Source organism: Petaurus breviceps, unplaced genomic scaffold (assembly GCF_028583685.1).
Source record: "Petaurus breviceps papuanus isolate PSGF00001 unplaced genomic scaffold, PetGlider_PUasm1.0 207, whole genome shotgun sequence".
Classification (NCBI taxonomy): Eukaryota; Metazoa; Chordata; class Mammalia; order Diprotodontia; family Petauridae; genus Petaurus; species Petaurus breviceps.
In genome coordinates this window covers 11,081,767-11,099,237 of record NW_027185850.1, presented here as the reverse complement: position 1 = coordinate 11,099,237, position 17,471 = coordinate 11,081,767, and the positions used below count along the sequence as shown (strand labels likewise).

Sequence of the window (17,471 nt, the reverse complement as noted above, 5' to 3'; positions counted from 1 at the left end):
AGATAGATAGATAGATAGATAGATAGATAGATAGATAGATAGATAGATAGATAGATAGACAGACAGATGGATGATGGATAGATAAATAGGTGAATACATGAATGAATGAATGAATAAGTTAACTCTGCCCTCAAGGTGTTTACAGCCTAATGGGAAAGCCTACATTTAATAACCGAGTACATGCAGGATACATCCTTAGAAGCACAGAGACTGTCCATCAGTTATCCTTCCCTCTCAAAATAAGACCGGCCTGTCTTTTTCATGCACGTCTTTTTTTAATGACGTCCTTCCTCTGATTCTCGATCACAATTTCCTGTTTTTGATTCATTGCAGCCTGCTCATGCCCACCATTCATCTTTCCCTTGTCCTCTGGGTGATCCTCATTTTCTCTTCTTTTTTATATGTTGGGTCTATAATTCATAAGATCATATATTTATAGCTGGAAGGGACTTTCCTACCTGGTACAAGCATAAGTAACCTTATGTTAACCATCTGAGCTACACACTGATGTAGCTTCAAAGTGCTCTTACATCTTTCCCTTCTTGCCCTGAAGTTTTTCATTTGGGCTCTTTCGTTGACCCTTTTGCCTTTAATATGTGCTTAAAGTTAGTAATGGGACATATGTTATTTTTTTAAAAAACAGATACACCGCATGCGAGTGGTGCTTTTCCTTAGGAGATCCCAGTGTCACTTCTTCCCTGTTGAATTTGAAGACATGAAACCAAGGGTTGGACTTTTGTTAAGTGTAGAAAAGCAGAAATAGTGTAGGGAAGCAAAAATGCAGCCCTATGCTACAGGATTTCTTTAGCAGAGAAATATCTAACTTCAGTAGGTCAAGGATTTAGGATTTTGTCCCCTCCGCTAATGCAGATTGTGACCCTAGAGGAGTTAGATGATTCTTGAGACCCACAGTGGCCAAAAGCTCATCTCCCTGCTTCCATCTTGGTGCCCTTAACTGGTCTAGCTTTCAGAGTTCAGGCTCACAAAAAACCCTAGAATCTGAGTTAGAAGGAACCTCAGAGGCCATCCAGTAAAAAAATAAAAAAAATCCCTGTTACAACATGTATGACGGGTCTTTGTTCTTCTAAAAGAACTTGAGGGGAACTTCCTGCCTCTCAAGGCAGCCCATGTTACTCTGGAAATAATTGCCTAAGAGAGGCAATGTAGCATAGTAGACAAAGAACTGGCCCTGGAGTCAGAAGATCCTGGTTCCAGTCTTGCCTATAGCGGCCCTGGGCCTTCAATGCTCTGGGCAGCTCTCTAAGACTGTTATAGAGAACATTCCGACCTGCATCGGTGGAGACTTTCCCCTTCTCACTGGTGTGCTACTAGTAACTGTTTGGCAACCAGATCTTTGGAGGAACAAAAGATACTTGTGGAACACTTTCCATTTCAATCTACATGGTTACATTTTCCCCATCACTTTCTTCAGTCTGGACAAGGAGCAGAACAGTGGCGAGCTCTGATTTGTAGTGTCTGCCCCTTCCCCAGGTGTAAAGCTCACACTGAACATTGAAGAGCCAGAGCTGGTTTGAGCTGGCTCCAGCCCAGGCCTGCCTTCACCAAGGCCTTTGTCCCAGAACCTTTCTGACATGAAGCCTAAATCTGCCGCTTTGTCACTTTGTAACCCTAGGCCCCCTTCCAGGAGATAGCCCTTCAGATACTTACAAGGCAATGTTTCTCCTGCGCTTTCTCTCATCCAGGCAAAGCTCGCCTAGTTCCTTTAGCTGATCTTCACAGGACAGGATCTCAAGGCCCTTTGCCAACTCTGATTGCCCATCTCTAATTTTCTCCAGATTATCTGTATCCTTGTGGCACATAGCAAGTCCTCCAGATGTGGTCTGATAGAGAGAGAATATAAGGGAACTTTCTTACTCCCAGATGCTGGGACCATCTTCATGCATCTACTTTCTTGACTGCCATAGTACACACTTATGGCATAGGGAGCTTGTAGTCCACTAAAACTCCAAGTTCTTTTTCAAAACAAGGGCTTACCTAGCCCTACTTTCCCCAACTTGGCACCTTTTCAAACTCAAGTGTAAAATTTTACATTTATTCTTGACATTTTCCCTAACGAGATTTCATCCATTGCCCTAACTGGTCAAGATCATTTTAGATTCTGACTTTGTCATACAGTGTGAGAACTTTTTCTCCCAAGCTTATGCCATTGGCAAATTGGATAGACGTTGCATTTATACCTTTATTCTAGTCACTGATGAAAAGGTTATCAGCACAGGGCCAAGCACAGATCCCTGGGGCAATTCCCTGGAGACCCCTTCCCAAATGGAGATTGAACCATGGAACCTAGCCATCACACAATTAGGAATCAATCTAAATGTATTTTCAGTTAGCCCAGTTCTTTCTATTTTTTTTTTCCCATAAGAATGGCACGAAAGACTTTGCTAACATCCAAGTGAACTCTATCCAAAGCTTCCCCTGTGTTTTGCATGATTGTGAGATATGGAATTAAAGAATTTTAAAAAGGGGCAGCTAGGTGGCTCAGCTAATAGAGAACTGGCCATGGATTCAGGAGGATCTGAGCTCAAATCTTGCCTCAGACTAGTAGTGTGACTCTGGACAAATCACTTAACCCCAATTGCCTCTCCTCCCTCCCCCCCAAAAAAAGAATTAAAAAGGAAATCTCAGAGAGGGCAATGGCAAGGTACATGGTGAGTGTGAGGGAGCTGCCAGCCATCATCAGTGAGGAGCCTAGAAGAAGAAACAGAGCCAAAGGAGGCACCAAGGAGTGAATTCAATGCCAGGAGGAGAAGGTGAGCTGGTCAGATGTTGGGGGGGGAACTCCAGGTGGACAGCCAGAGCTCCCTTGGAAAGTGTAGAGGAAGCAGGCCAGGCCTCCCGCATGTTGGGCCGACTCTCTGGGATGAACTTGTAGGAAGATGTGAATGAGGGTTACCCAGGATGAGCTGAGATCTGTATCTGGGGGATCAGGGAATGAATAAAAGGACATGTCTTCACTTATTCTTTGTGATGCCATACTAATCTGGGGACTGACTTGTGGAGTGATGGCCAGGTCACTGCCGGGCCCAGACTTGCAGTCTTTTTAGCCTAGTTTAGGGACATGGCAGAGTGGCCACTGCTTTGATGGAGCCTTACCACACCACAGTGAGGCATCGAGGCAGGATTTTACTGGCCAAGAAATGTCCAGAATTCAATCTGTCTTTGCTCATCCATCCAGTAAGAGCTCAGTGACTCGGGCCAGTTTGGAAGTGACTTCTAAGAAGGAATTGCAGATTATTTCAAGTTCAGTTTTATTGCCTTCTAGGATATTGAAACCTCTATAAATAAATGTTCTAGGAACCAAACTACTTCTTCTATGAGGTCAGCCTAGACATGAAAGAGGTTGGGTTAAATTCCAGGCTCCCTATTTTGTTGGTGGTAGCATCTGAAGAGGAAAAGGAGGAGGAGGGTGAGACAGGAACAGCAGAAATTTCCCAGGGTGAGTCAGTTCCTTGACCTGATTAAAGCCATGCTTCCTTCCCACAATTACCCAGGAGCTGGGGAGATACCAACCAGAGGCATAGATCTGGACAGCAGTGTGTCTAAACAGAACAAGTACTGGTTTGGGAGTCAGAATAATTGAGTTTGAATCTGAGCTATGACAGTATCTCTGGCAGGTCACAAAGTCCCCTGGGCCTCAGTTTCCTCATCTGTAAAATAAGGAGATTGGACTTGATGGCTTCTGAAGCCCCTTCAGGCTCCAAATCAATGAGCCCATGAACCATGTTACACAGTGGTGGGCAGGAGCATCTTTCATCTGACTCAAGACTTCTAAGGATTACTGCCCACTGGCCTTGAGAGGAGAAAGGTAGAAAGTAAAGGAATCCAGAGGAGAAAGGTAGAAAGTAAAGGAATCCAGAGGAGAAAGGTAGAAAGTAAAGAATCCCCATTTACCTTGTGCCTCCCTCTGCTAAGAACTTCATTTTATTTTCTTTTTACAAAAGGTTGCATGCTGGTGTGTCTTCTTATTAATAGAAGAATTATTTCAGTTCATCTTTCTCCCCAAGGAAGACAGTGTCTTTGTGGAGAGGACATTGGCTCTAGAATCAGGACCTGGGTTCTCATTGTGCCTTTGACACTAATCACCTTTGCTATCTCTGAGCCTTATCCTATGACCTCCCTGAGGGGTCAGCCTCCTCAGATGTGAACTGGGCTACATGACTGACCTCTAGATTCCCTGCCAGCTCCAACTCCATAACCCAAGCACAAAGGAATAAAGACTCAGAGCATTTCTTTCTAATACTCCTGTCCCCTGCTTCCTTGAGTAAATAATGATTTGTAATTGGCATATCAGGCATGTCTAAGCAAAGGAAAATTGGTACTTCTGAGTGTTAGATGAGTGTATTTTCTATTAAGTAGCTAACTATATTCTTGATAATCTAGTTAATACCTTAATATACTGAACATGCATAGCGCATTCTTAATAAATGTTGATTGAATGAATGAGAAAGTGAATGAATGGATTAATGAATGAGTGAGTGAATAAATGAGTGGATGAATGAGAGAATGAATGAATGACTGGTCTAAAGGTCAATTTAAGCCCAGACTGACTTATGCAAAATGTGACCTCATTGAAGTGTCACTAATGAGATTTTCATGTAGCTAATTGATCTGGACAAATAATCAAGACTTCTAGAGGAAGAGTTTACTTACTCTATCTGTGGACTATCAGAGAGACCTGGGTCCGGCTTCTTGCTAACTTTTGAGAAGAAACTAGACAGATCTGAAGACTTATTATATCTAAGGATGTGCCTGGAGCAGACCATGAGCCCCTTTCCTCAAGCTAGTCCCAGTATAGTTGATATGTATATGGGTTTAAGTCTGTCTTTGGGGACTGACCTCACCCCAAGGTTCCCAGACTTCTTGATTAATGGCACCCTTCAAATCTCAGTGCTTTTTCGCAGAGCCAAAAGAAATACCTAATAGTAATACTTCCATTTATTAAGTAATTAGGTCCAAATAACTTGATAAGTCTTTATGTCCTAAAAACTTAGTAATTGTTGGGGGAAAAAAAAACACAGAAATGGAAAGAAAAAATACATTTCATTCTTTTTTTTTTTTTAAAGCAATTGGGGTTAAGTAACTTGCTCAAGGTTACATGGCCAGGTGTTTCTGGGTGGGTACAAAGTGTCTGAGCCCGGATTCGATCCCCCAGGTCATCCCGACACTGGGGCTGGTGCTCTTACTCGCTGTGCTACCTGGCCGCCCCTATTTCATTCTTAAATTATCACAATTAGTCATTAATGGATTATATGTGTCTGTTGGGCACCATACAGCTTCTCAGGCCTTGTAATCAGATTGGATTGGACACCTGTTTCACATGACTCTTCTTCACAAGATTCTTGCTTTTATTCATAACAACCCCCCAAAAACCTAAGATAGGATGTCGAAAACAACAAAGTTGGGGGATTCACTGGTATAGTTTACTGGTACAAGCAAACAAAACCACACCTCAGATATTTGAGAAGTTCATGAAAAGGAGTGTAACCTTGGTGAACTAATATGAATAGCCGCAAGCTAGTAGGTCGCCAATGTTGAGGAAGGAATATTGGTGTGTTTCCTTCAAAAATGGAAACTATCCAGCAGAAGGCATGCAGGTTGCACTTTGTCTCCAATTAGTAGTCTTAGAGCCTTGTCTAGACCACTGATTGGTTAAGTGACTTGGCCTGGGCATGTAGCTTGTATGTGACAGGGGTGGAACTTTACCCTGTGTCTTCCAGGCTGCTGAGGCTGGGTTCTGCCCACTGAACCACCCAGTCTCACACATGATAAGCACTTAATATTTAGCCATAGAATTCTTTGGATCCTGTGCCTACAGCTTGAAGGGTCCCACATCCCAAGCCAGCTGACTTTCCCCACTTATATTAACAGAATGAATTGAATTGCGTAGCCTCAGCACCAAGGGAGCTTACTTGGAGTGTCTGGACACTTTGGTGTGAGAGTTGGAATTCTCCCCACCCAATTAAACACAGATGGCCCAGACTTCAATTAAATCAATCAGAGGTGTAAACCAAGTGTTAAATTAGCCCCAAACCCTCCTACAGAACCAGTCGGACACAAATTAGATGGGATCAAGTTTTTGCCCAGTTTCTGCCTGTTTTGCATCTTTCCCCAATCTTGTGTTTTGAATCTATTTTGGATGTTCTCTGTACATCCTCAGACATGTCACTTCATCTTCTGGGCCTCAGTTTCCTCATCTGTAAAGAGGTCTCTCAGATACCTCCAGCTCCAGACTTATCTCCTGATAGACTATCCATGCCTTGAGGCTGACAGGATTTGCTTTTGATTTTGCTTCCTGATACTCAGTTCTGTGACTGAAACATCCTATAATCTTCATGTAATAAATTCTGGTGGAGTGTTGATTAATTTATGCAAAGAAGCAAACCTGAAACACCCACAAAGTGATTTTAAGAGAAAGTGAATGCCAACAGCCAGAGGAGTCTGGGAAACCCTTGTGGGGGGAAGGGGCAGGTACATTGAAAAGAATACAGAATTTTGTCCCAGGGATCCTGGGTTCAATTCTACCTCTGCCCCTTGCTCTGCTGGGGGCCTTGGTCAAGTCATTTCCTTTTAGTGACATTCAGTTCTTTCTCTGACCTTTGAGGCCCCTCCCTCCCTGTTGGAGCTTGTGAGCTCCATTCCCCTGGAGAAAGTACCTCCCAGGGATTCTTGGGAGCCCCCAGCATGGGAGGGCTGTGCTTATGGATCTCTGAATTTAAGCTGACCCCAGTGCTACCCAAGGTGATTCGAGCATCATGAAAGGTTCTGCACATTCCAGCCTGCCGTGTTTCCACGCCTCTGCTTTTCTGTGCACTGTGGTCTGTTATTTTTGGCAGGTCAAAAGCTGGTGTCTGTGGGCCTGACACCAGAAAGGCTTGACCTTGAAGAAGGAGGAAGGAACGGGGCTTCCATTATGGGGTCTTTGATAGGGGAGGCACACCTCTAACAGGTAGTTTGGTCAAGGAAAATGAACATTGTCACGACAGTCCCAGTTCCATTAGGTTTGCAAAGGAGCCTCTCCTGGCTGGCCTGGAGGTTTATAGGAGTTCAGGGAGAAAAATCTGCTGGGGGACGTTGTCCCTGGATTTTTCTTTTCTTTCTTTTTTTTTTTTTTTGCTTTTTGTAGGGGCATTTGGGGTTAAGTGACTTGGCCAAGGTCACACTGCTAGCGAGTGTTAAATGTCTGAGGCTGGATTTGAACTGAGGTCCTCCTGACTCCAGGGCTGGTGCTCTATTCACTGTGCCACCTAGCCGCCCCTCATAGGGATTTTTCAGCTGTTGTTTACAGATGAGAAGAGATAATGGGACATTTGTACTTACTAGCTGTGTGACCCTGGGTCAATCACTCTGCCTCAGTTTCCTCAACTGTAAAATGGGGATCCTCATAGCACCTAACCCATAGGGTTGTTCTGAGTCTAAAATAAGGTCCTATTTGTAAAACGCTTGGCCCTGTGTGTGGCATATAGTAAGTGCTGTTATCAGCAGCAGCAGCAGCAGCTGCCCGCTGCCCCTTGGCATCCCCCAGAGATCTCAAACTCAACATTCCATCTCCATTCAATTCAACAAACATTTGTCAGCGCCCTTGTGTGCTGGGCACTACTCTGGGGGCTGAGGATGAGAAGACCAAAAGGAGGCAGGCCCTGACCTCAGAGAGCTTGCATTCTACTAGAGAGAAATAACAATCATGAGTCAATTTCAAACAAACCTTCCTAGCTTTGCACAGGAGTCGGTCGTTCTGAAGGATGTCCCTGCTCGTCTCTGCCTCGTGAATTCCCAGCTTCCTTCACAGGGTAGGTCAGGATCCTTCTCCCCAGCTAGGAAGGTTTTGTTTAGGGTCTTGTTCAGTCATTTCAGTTGTCTGACTGGTGACCCCACTTGGGGTTTTCTTGGCAGAGATACTGGAACGGTTTGCCATTTCCTTCTCCAGCTCATTTTATAGATGAGGAAACTGAGGCAGACAGGATCAAGTGACTTGCTCAGGGTCACACAGCTAGTAAGTGTCTGAGGCTGGATTTGAACTCTAGATGAGTCTTCCTGACTCCAGACCCAGTGACCTGTGCACTATGGCGCCCCCTAACTGCCCTCTCTTTAGGTAATAATACTCAAATTGAGGAGGAAAGTATTCATAGTCTGATTGTGTGGGCATCCCTTATGAGGACTACGGGAACCAGATGGAGTGAGGATGGAGAAGAGTTAGAAAGCCAGTGCCATCTTACTGTCCAAAAGAGAATTCACTATTTTTCTTCCTAAACCTATCCCTCGCCCTCCCAGCTTCCCCTTTTCTGTGAAGGGGATTGCCATCTTTGAATTCATCCAGCTTCCCCGCCTCAGTGTCAGGCTGGACTGACTTCTCTCCCTATTCCCCACATCTTGTCAGATGGCAGACCTCGCCAGTGCCATCCCCTCGTCACCCATATGTACTCCCCTGCCTCTGAACACCAAATTGAGTGACTTCTCCATCCTTCTTTTCCATGACTTCTCTGCAGGTTTTGACACTGGATTAGCAAGCACCCTAGGACATCCAGGATGGCCTCCTAGCACACATTCTTTGATCTGTTTTTCTAAAGAAAAAACAACCTCTAAGGGGTCAACAGTCTTACTTTAATTGTAGTAAGTAGAAAATACAAGCAGAGAAATTAACACAGAGATTCAACATTCCAGGCTCCTATTGTCTGAACAAAATAATACAACCACCTACAGACCCCACTGACTCGGGAGGGCACAAACCCGAGTAGTTGGGGGCCTCCTAACAAGCACCTACTCAGAGACTCATCCAGGGAATCTAAAGGTCCTTCTCCTGCGCACACCTGAAGCAAAATGCTGACCTCCCAGAATATATAGCGAAGATTCGACATCTGATTGCTTAGTGCTGAGAAGCTTGAAAATCCTCCTGCCTCAGCACTACATTGATGAGCTCTGGGCCAGGGCTCTATGTGCCTTTTAATGGACAGGGAAGATCTTCAGATTCCATTAACATTACAGACACTGTCGATCCCCCTCATCTCTCAAGGTTTTCTGGATGCTCCTCTCTCCTGGCTCTTCTCCTATTATCTGACCCATCCTTCTTGATCTCCTTTGGTGGATGTTCTTCCAGATTACACCTCCACACGTAGTTGTGTCCCCCTGGGTCCTGTCATGGGCCCTTTCCTCTTCCCCCCTGCACTATTGTATTTGGTGATGTCATCAGCTCCCCTGGATTCAGTTAGTATCTCCATGCTGCCTAGCCTGCCCTAACATCTCTGTGGCATTCTCAAATGCCTTCTAAACATCATGAATTGGCTGTCCAGACTCACTGTATTCTCTTCCCCCTAAACCCTTCAGCCCTCCTGCTTTCACTATTACTGTTAAGGGAAACACCATCCTCCCAGTCCCCTTGGCTCTCAGCCTAGGAGTCGCCCTGGGCTCCTCACTACACCCCCCACCCATATCCACATGGTTGCCAAGACCTGTTGATTTCATCTTTGCAGCATTTCTCACCCCCTTCTGTAAATGCCCCAACTGTCCCCCCACTCCAGTCCATCCTCCATTCTGCCACCAAAGTGATTTTCCCAAAGCACAGTAAACTCTGGTGACTCCCTATCCCCTCCAGGATGCAATATAAAATCACGCTTGGCATCAATGTCCTTTATAACCTCCCCTCCTCCCACCTTTGCCACCTCCTTTCACTTTACTCCTCACTGTACATTCTTCAGTGCAGTGATGCTGGTCTCCAGCCATTCTGTGAACAAGACCCTGCCTCTCTCCACTGCCGGCATTCTCTCTGGCGGGCCCCACACCTGAAATGCTTTTCCTCCTCTGCTCCCCGGCTGACCTCCCCCCTAAGACCCCACCTTCTAAGGAAGCCCTGCCCAGCCCCTCCTCCTAGCACCTCCTTCTGTTCATTGTTTCCTATTTATCCTGCACGTCTCTTCTATGCACATATTTGCTTGCTTGCTGTCTCCTCCAGTAGACTGGGAGCTCCTTGAGGGCAGGGACTGATTGACTGACACACCCACTGCCCTGCTTCAAGTCCTTTCAATCTCTAACAGGAACTAATATAATCAATAGCCTTCCAATTGGCCTTCATGCTTCCAGTCTCTCTTCTCCAATTCATTCTTTGCCATCCACAAAACTGTCATGTTGATATTCCTAAAGCAAAGTTGCAGCACAACTCTGCCTCTGAAGAAGATTCAGGGACTCCCTGTGACTGGCAGGAGAAAATATTAACTTCCCAGGGGCAGCTAGGTGGTGAAGTCCTGGAGTCAGGAGGACCTGAGTTCAAATTCAGCCTCAGACACTTAACACAAAAACTAGCCGAGTGACCTTGGATAAGTCACTTAACCCCAATTGCCTTCCAAGAAGAAAAAAAAGTGAAACTATTAACTTCTCATCTTGGCTTCTAAAGCCCTTCTCAGTTTATCTCTATGCTATTCTTCCAGACTTCAAGGAAGAGACGAGGTGATTGAAAGCCATAGTCATAGCAAGTAATTCCAGAATTCTTGATCAAGCAATCCCCTCTACAATTTTCCAGAAAGCAGAGTTCTAGGTTTTGCTTGAAAGACCTGTAGGAAGAGGAAACTTTTGACCTCTATGGACAGTCCAATGAACTTTTGAATAGTAATAAATGTCAGCAAGTATGACCCTCTTTAAAATAAAAAAAAATCAACCCACATATTTATCGATATATTTCCCAATATATCCCAGTCCCTGCCCTTCTGATAGAGCCATCTTGTATAACAAAGAATGTAAAAGAGAGGAAAAACCAATTCCACAAAACTAAGCACACACTGGAAGAAATTAAAGACCCTGTGCCATGTTCCACAGCCTCCCTCCTCCACCTCTGCAGAGAAGGGGCTGGGAAGGGGCGTGGCTTCTCCTCTCTCTTCTTTTCTTCACCAAGCGCGGTCATTACATTTTCCCATTTGTTTTTTCTCATGTTGTAATTGTGGTTCTTTCCATTTATACAGCTGTAGTCACTTTGTGTGTGTCGTTCTCCTGGTTCTATTTAAGAAGGATAGTTCTCTCACAGCAACCTAAGGTGACCTTAGCATTTAGGTCTTTAGCTGGGGCACACTTGGCCATCAGAATGCCTTTCTTAAAAGCATTCCATCCCTCTTGGGCCAGCTTCCTCCACAGAATTTCGGCCTTGGGATTCTACATATCCCTTCTCTTAATCTGTGGATGGGCTATCTTAGATGGTGGCAGGAATGTATGGGGCTGCCCTTTAGCAGCAGCGCACTAATAAGGCATTCAGAAAATATTTGTTGAGAGAACTAGCGAACGAATGAATAAATGAATGGAAAAGCATTTCTGTGCTTACTGAGAAACACTCCCTCTGCTGAGAATGAATGGATGGATGCCTGGATCGGAATATTCTGGAAACCCCTCTGCTTCCCTAACACACTGCTCTTCCCCCTTGCCCAAGGCAGAGTGGAGATACTCGGGCTTCCCTGGGGCTAAGTCCTGGCTGGCTGAGCCTGGGCCAGGTCTCTCAGACCCCTCAGGGTCTGCATTGGGAGTGTGCAAACCCAGAGTTTCCTCTGACTGTGAAATCCTAGCTGCACTATCCCTTTTCACCTTCCACACCAAAAGCTTTGCAGTTCCCTCTCTCCAAATTCCCAGTAATCACTACTGTGTCTGACTTCCCTCTCCCTTATTGTGGAATCTTAAGTGAGGCCTTTGTGCTTCCTGAACCCCATTGCCCTTCCTTCAGTATCCAACTCCTCCTATGTGGTTAATGCTCATTTCAGCCTCTCGTGTTTCCTTTGTCAATTGTCCCCCTTTTTGGAGAATGGAATCGTCCATCTCTCACGCTCAGGAACGTGGAGGCTTTTTCTACTCAGACATGGACAACTCCCATTATTTGAGATCCAATGGGAGCATTGATTTAGAACTTGAAGGCATCTCCAAGGCAATCAGGCCCAACCCCCTCATTTTGCAGAGGAGGAAACTGAGGCTCAGAGTTACCCAATGTCACACAAGGAGGAGGTTTCAGTCCCAAGATTGGAACTCTGGGCTTCTGATTCCAGATGTAGGACCCTCTCCTATATACCACACTGCCTTCCAAAGAGAACGCCCTCTGATTCAGGGATTCTTAACCTGGAGTCCATGCACTTGCTTTTTCAAAAAATGTTTTCACAAGTTTATTTCAGTAGAATAGGTTTCCTTCCTAATTCCATGTGTTTTATTTTATGCATTGAAAATCAGGATTCTGAGCAGGGGTCCCTAAGCTTCACCAGAGGCGCCCAAGGGGTCCAGGCACCCCTGACCTAATGGGCTGCATGTCCCACCCACCTGCAGGAGGGAGGCCTCAGGCCAGAGCTTTCGGGTATTCTGGAGGTGCCAGAACTAAGCTCTCCAAGGGCGTGTTTATTTTCAGTGTCAACGCCTCAGGGCTTTTGTTTGTTGTCTTGACTGGGACCCTCCTTAGCCTGGCTGCTCTGTCTGGGTTATTTCCAATTCAGCCAGGTCTGGGATGTGAATGGTCTGTGGTCTAAGTTAGGGTCACACAACTGCTCTCCCGACATTTTCACAGGGTCCAGCAGCCCTTTGTTTCTGTATTGAGCTCATAAGTGCCTGCTTAGACCTTAAGCTTCGTGTTAGCCCTTCAGATGGGACCTCTTTAGGCAATGGGTCACCTTTGCTGAGATTATTAAGCACATACCAGCAGTGCTACTCTGCATTTCTGCCAAGACGGGACTGTGTGGGTGACCTTTGAGCCTCTGTCTGCACTGGGGTCATTGTTGTGAATGCCACATCCACATGCTGCCAGGCTGGGTGCTGTACCCGATGAGACCGGGGACAGGGTCTTGCACATCAATTGTTTGAAATCCAAGATTCCACTTCATAGACTTGACTCTGAGAGGCAAACAGAGCCTGGAATCAGAAAGACCCGAGTTCAAATATGGTTTCAGATGACTTACTAGCTGTGTGACCCTGGACAGGTCACTTAACTTTTGTCAGTCTCAGCTTCCTCACCTATAGAACAGGCATCATAACAGCATAGGCTTGTTGGAAGAATCAGATGAGAAAGATATGCAAAGTGCATGTCCAAGGGGCATCAGACAAGAGAGAAGCTGGATTTTCAAGACGGATACTCCTAAAGAAAAAGCAAGTAATACATCACTTGGCAAACCCTGAGCATTTATTGTATGGGAATTTCACTGTTCTCAAGGGACAGACTGTCCCCTCTTTGAGGACAGGGACAGTGCACCTTACATGACACCTGGGCTTCCATAAACACTTGCTTAGGGATTGATTCTCACTCCAGGGTTATTTGTGTAAGAGTGTGGCCAAATAATTCATGTGTAAGCCAGAAAGCTTTGTATTGTGATTGTGGGGGAGGGGGGTATCCTGCCCATCTTCCCAAACAGATGCTCAAGTCACTCTTACCTGGGGGCTTGGTACCCACGTCTAATCTTCCCATTCCCTCTAGTTCTTGCAGACAATTTGAAGTCCAACCCTGGGATTAAGTGGCAGTATTTCAGCTCCGAAGAAGGCATCTTCACAGTCTTCCCAGCACACAAATTCCGGTGCAAGGGCAGCTATGAGCATCGGAGCAGGTACAGAATTTTCTTTTACTTTGTGTTCTTCATTCACTCACTCACCCATTCATTCACACATCATCCAATCACCCATTCATTCATCCACTGGATCACTCACTCCCTCATCATGTATCCCATTCAGAGGGGGCTGGATATGGAGCTCTGGGACTCAGTGACAGACATAAATAGATATCCCTATCAATTGAACACAAGATGATTAGGCATTGCAAAAAAAAATCTTTATGAAAAGTGATCAAATTCCTGTACAAAATATATGATTGTGAGCACGTTTCCCCTTTTTCTCATTTTTGTCGAAGGTGAAAAAATGAATCTTGCTTACTACTTCAGAAATCAGGGTATATAGATGACTAAATTTCATAGGAAAAAAAGTTTACTTTCTTGGGGTTAATGTGTTCATTTTATGGCCTCTGGGAATGCTGTCACTAAACCCCTTTAAAGTTGGATTCCACTTTTACAGCTGTAGGCATAAAGGAGACCACCTCCTGTTACTTGTTCCATGGAACAGGTCCAGTTAAGAGCCAGAATTGGCCCAGAGCCCAGAGGTCCTCTGCTCATCATCGAATATGTTTTTCTTTGGGACAACACCTTACTTAAACTATTCTAGGCCACTAAGTCCAAATAGATTACTCCTCTCCCATTTGGGGGGCTGGGAGGTGTGGAGGAAGGGTTTATTCTTTGTCAGGAAGTGTGGGGTAGTGGATAGAGAGCTGATCTCAAAGCCAAGTCAACCAAGTCCTACTTTAGACACATACTGGCTGTGTGACCCTGGCTGAGTCATTAAACCTAGTGCTCTAAGCAACCCTCCAAGGCTAGAAGTTCTGATCTGCTTTGTTAGAAGGAGTTTACTCACCTGGAGTTCCCTAAACCCATGAAAGCACAGCCCATGAGTCCCTGTCCCTCCTCAGAAGTCAACTCCCCCAGCCTCCAGCTTAACAGCATCTGCCATCCAGAGCCTCATTTGTTCAACAAATGGTTTTTGAGGACACCTCTCTGTATCTAGTACCCTGAGGAATACAAGAGACACTGAACAACATGGCTTCTGCCTTCTAGGAGTATGGTTTACATGTGCTGCTTTCTTATTCCAAACCAAGAGCCCATATACCAGTAATTTTTTTTTTTTAATTCTGCTCCTAGTAGAAGCAGACCATATAGGAAATGGCCTGGGTAGAAAAAGTGTTTCTCAAATGCCATTGATACTAGGGCCACTCTGATCACAGAATCATGGGTTTTGAGCTGGAAGGGACCTTGGCAGTCATCAAATTCAACCTCCCCATTTTACACATGAGGAAAATCAAGCCTTGGAAGGTTAAGTTAGTGGCATTTCCAGCTTCATATAGCTAGTAAATTTCAGAGGTCATATTCGAACCCAGGACTTTGCTACTCCCACTGCATCACCTATCCCTTAGGCCATATTGCTCTGAGTGATTGGTAGAGAAGATCTAGGAAAGATCAAGGTCACCTCTTCTTGCCTGCCATGGCTTAGATGAACCCATCAAGATGAATGGAACTGGTGGGTGACCCCTCTTTTAAAGGCCCACCCATAAGAGCTATCTCAGAGAATTCATACATTTACACCAGAAAGAAAACCAGAGCCATTTGTTGAATTAGCCAAAGCAATTCTCTCCAAGCACCACTTAGAAGCCCCTCCCAGCCTGTATCTGAGACCAGACCTCTTGCTATTAACCCTTGAGATCCCTGGCCATAATTCATTCCATTTTCCCGGCACAAAATGACCCCGCCTCCCGGCTCCCCCCCCCCCCCCTGGGTCTGCATTTTCCAATCCTTTAATCATCTGCTTCTGAAACCTCCCAGTACAAGTTCTCTTGGCCCCTTTGAACTTGGAAAAAAGTGCCAAGCTTCCTGGCAGGGTTCGAGCATCCCTGGTTTAATGGGACTGCATCCTGGTCCCGGCCTGTGACCTCCCTGATTCTATAGGAAACCCAAAGCATCTTTTATAGCACTGAGGAGGGCTGTAGAAATCACTCAGCCTACTCTTTTACAGATGTGGAAACTGAGGCTCAGAGTCATTGGCCTGAAAGGTCTAGGTGTGGGGCTGGGAAAGGAGAAGCCCCAGGAGCCCTGGCTGTGCAGCCAGAAGACCCAGCCTCTGGTCCCCCCTCAGGTCCTTTCCGGCTGACTTGAGCCAATCATGTCATTTCCTTGAGCTTTGATTTTCTCAACTATAAAATGATGGAGTTTGAACTGAAGATCCCAAGGTTTGGGTGCAAATGTGTCCACGTCTGTTTCCCCATCTTCACCATGAGGAGTCTAGACTCTGGGATCCCTTTCAATTCTAGATCTAGGAGGAAACCCAAATGTTTTGATTCTCAGGCCACATTTGTACATCCCACAACTGCAATGGAAAGAAAAATAACACGATGTGGCTGAGTCACGCTCAGCTGTTTCTAACAACTCACACTCCTAAAAATGGTGCCCTCACAACAGCCCCAGGAGGTGAGTTGTGAAGATTTTGAGTCCTACTTTACGTGAGGAAGTGGAAGTCCAGTAAGGTTATAGGACTGTAGAGTTGCAGCTGGAAGGGACCTTAGAGGTTACTGACTCCCCTCACTCCAGTTTTACAGTTGAGGGGACTAAAGTACAAAGAATCTAAGTGACTCATCCAAGATCTCACAGCCAGTAAACTTTAGAGAAAGGATTTATTCCAAGTCTCCCAATTCCAAGTCAGTTCCTCTTTCTAAAAAGGCCCTGCCCTCACTACCTTTTTCTATCTAATAACCCCCAAGACCTGATCCATTTTGGGGCAGTTTAGTAAAGGAGTCCCTTAACTTCTCTGGACCTCAGTTTCCCCATTAGTAAAATGAAGCAATTGGATTCAATGACCCAGGAATTCTCTTCCAGCTCCAAGTTTGTGATTCTGGGTGGAATTTTTTAAAAATCTCTTCCTGGCTTCTCATCACCTTAGGAATCCTAATTAGAGGTTAAGCCTCAAGAGTCCTCGTTTGGAAAAATCTCTTCCCCCTGGCTTTCCCATTCCCATAAGAAGGGGAGACATCTCCATTTGGCCCTTCAGAGCTGCCACCTCTGATGGCTCATCTTTCTCCTGACTCCCCACTGGCTCCCATCGATGTCACACACAGTCGCTAAGTGGGGCTGATGGCAGCTCGCCAGTTCCAATGCAAGACCTTTGGCTCAAGCACAAGTGGGCTTGATCTTGCCAAGCCCTGATTTGGGGTCTCACTGTCTTCCAGTTCTCATCCATGTTCATAAATGAGGGAGGGACACTGAGCTCTGCAGTCATGCCACGTCTCCAAGTCAGGCCTGGTATTTAGGGGTGGGGGCATCCACGGGGGAGAAAAGAGAGAGTGCTCCTAAGCCCGGTTTGCTTTCCCAAGATCCCTCTAATTTGTTCCAGCTTTAAAACTGTGAATAGAAAACTCATTAAACCTCTTTCTCACAAACCCTCCCTCCACCCCCAAGCAATGGGCATGAGCTGAATACGACTTCACTAGAGAAGTGGGCTTTTTGTTGGTCTGTTTTTGATGTTGGCAAACAAAGACCCCAAAACGTGGAAGGCTGAAGCACTGGTTCTGACATATTTTGACAACATGTTTGAAAATGCCCAGATAAGAGGCCTCTCAGTGCCTGACCTGGGTGAATTCTCTGCTGGTGCTCAGAGAGGAAAGGCTCCTCTGTAGGGCCTTTGTCCTTGGATGACAAACCCAACCAACTTCTGGGGGTTCAGGCCAGAGCAGGGACCTATGCAGTGTCTCTCTACATTGGGTTGTATGCAGGAAAAAAGAATGCACTTATCAATGAATATGCACTCTCTCTCTCTCTCTCTCTCCCCCCCCTCTCTTCCTCCCCCCTGTCTCCCTCCTTTCTCTCTCTCCTTTCTATCTCTCCTCTCTTCTCTCTCCTCTCTCTCTCCATCTCCTTCTTTCTCCATCT

The 17,471-nt window shown here is 45.6% G+C and overlaps 1 protein-coding gene across 1 annotated transcript in view; it reads left to right on the top strand.

Moving 5' to 3' along the window:
• Positions 1 to 17,471, top strand: part of LOC138164897 (VWFA and cache domain-containing protein 1) — a 244,300-nt gene that overhangs the window by 149,791 nt on the left and 77,038 nt on the right. Inside the window, exon 5 of the mRNA XM_069092844.1 lies at positions 13,433 to 13,559. Coding sequence (XP_068948945.1) covers positions 13,433 to 13,559 — 127 coding nt within the window. The remainder of the gene's footprint in view (positions 1 to 13,432; positions 13,560 to 17,471) is intronic.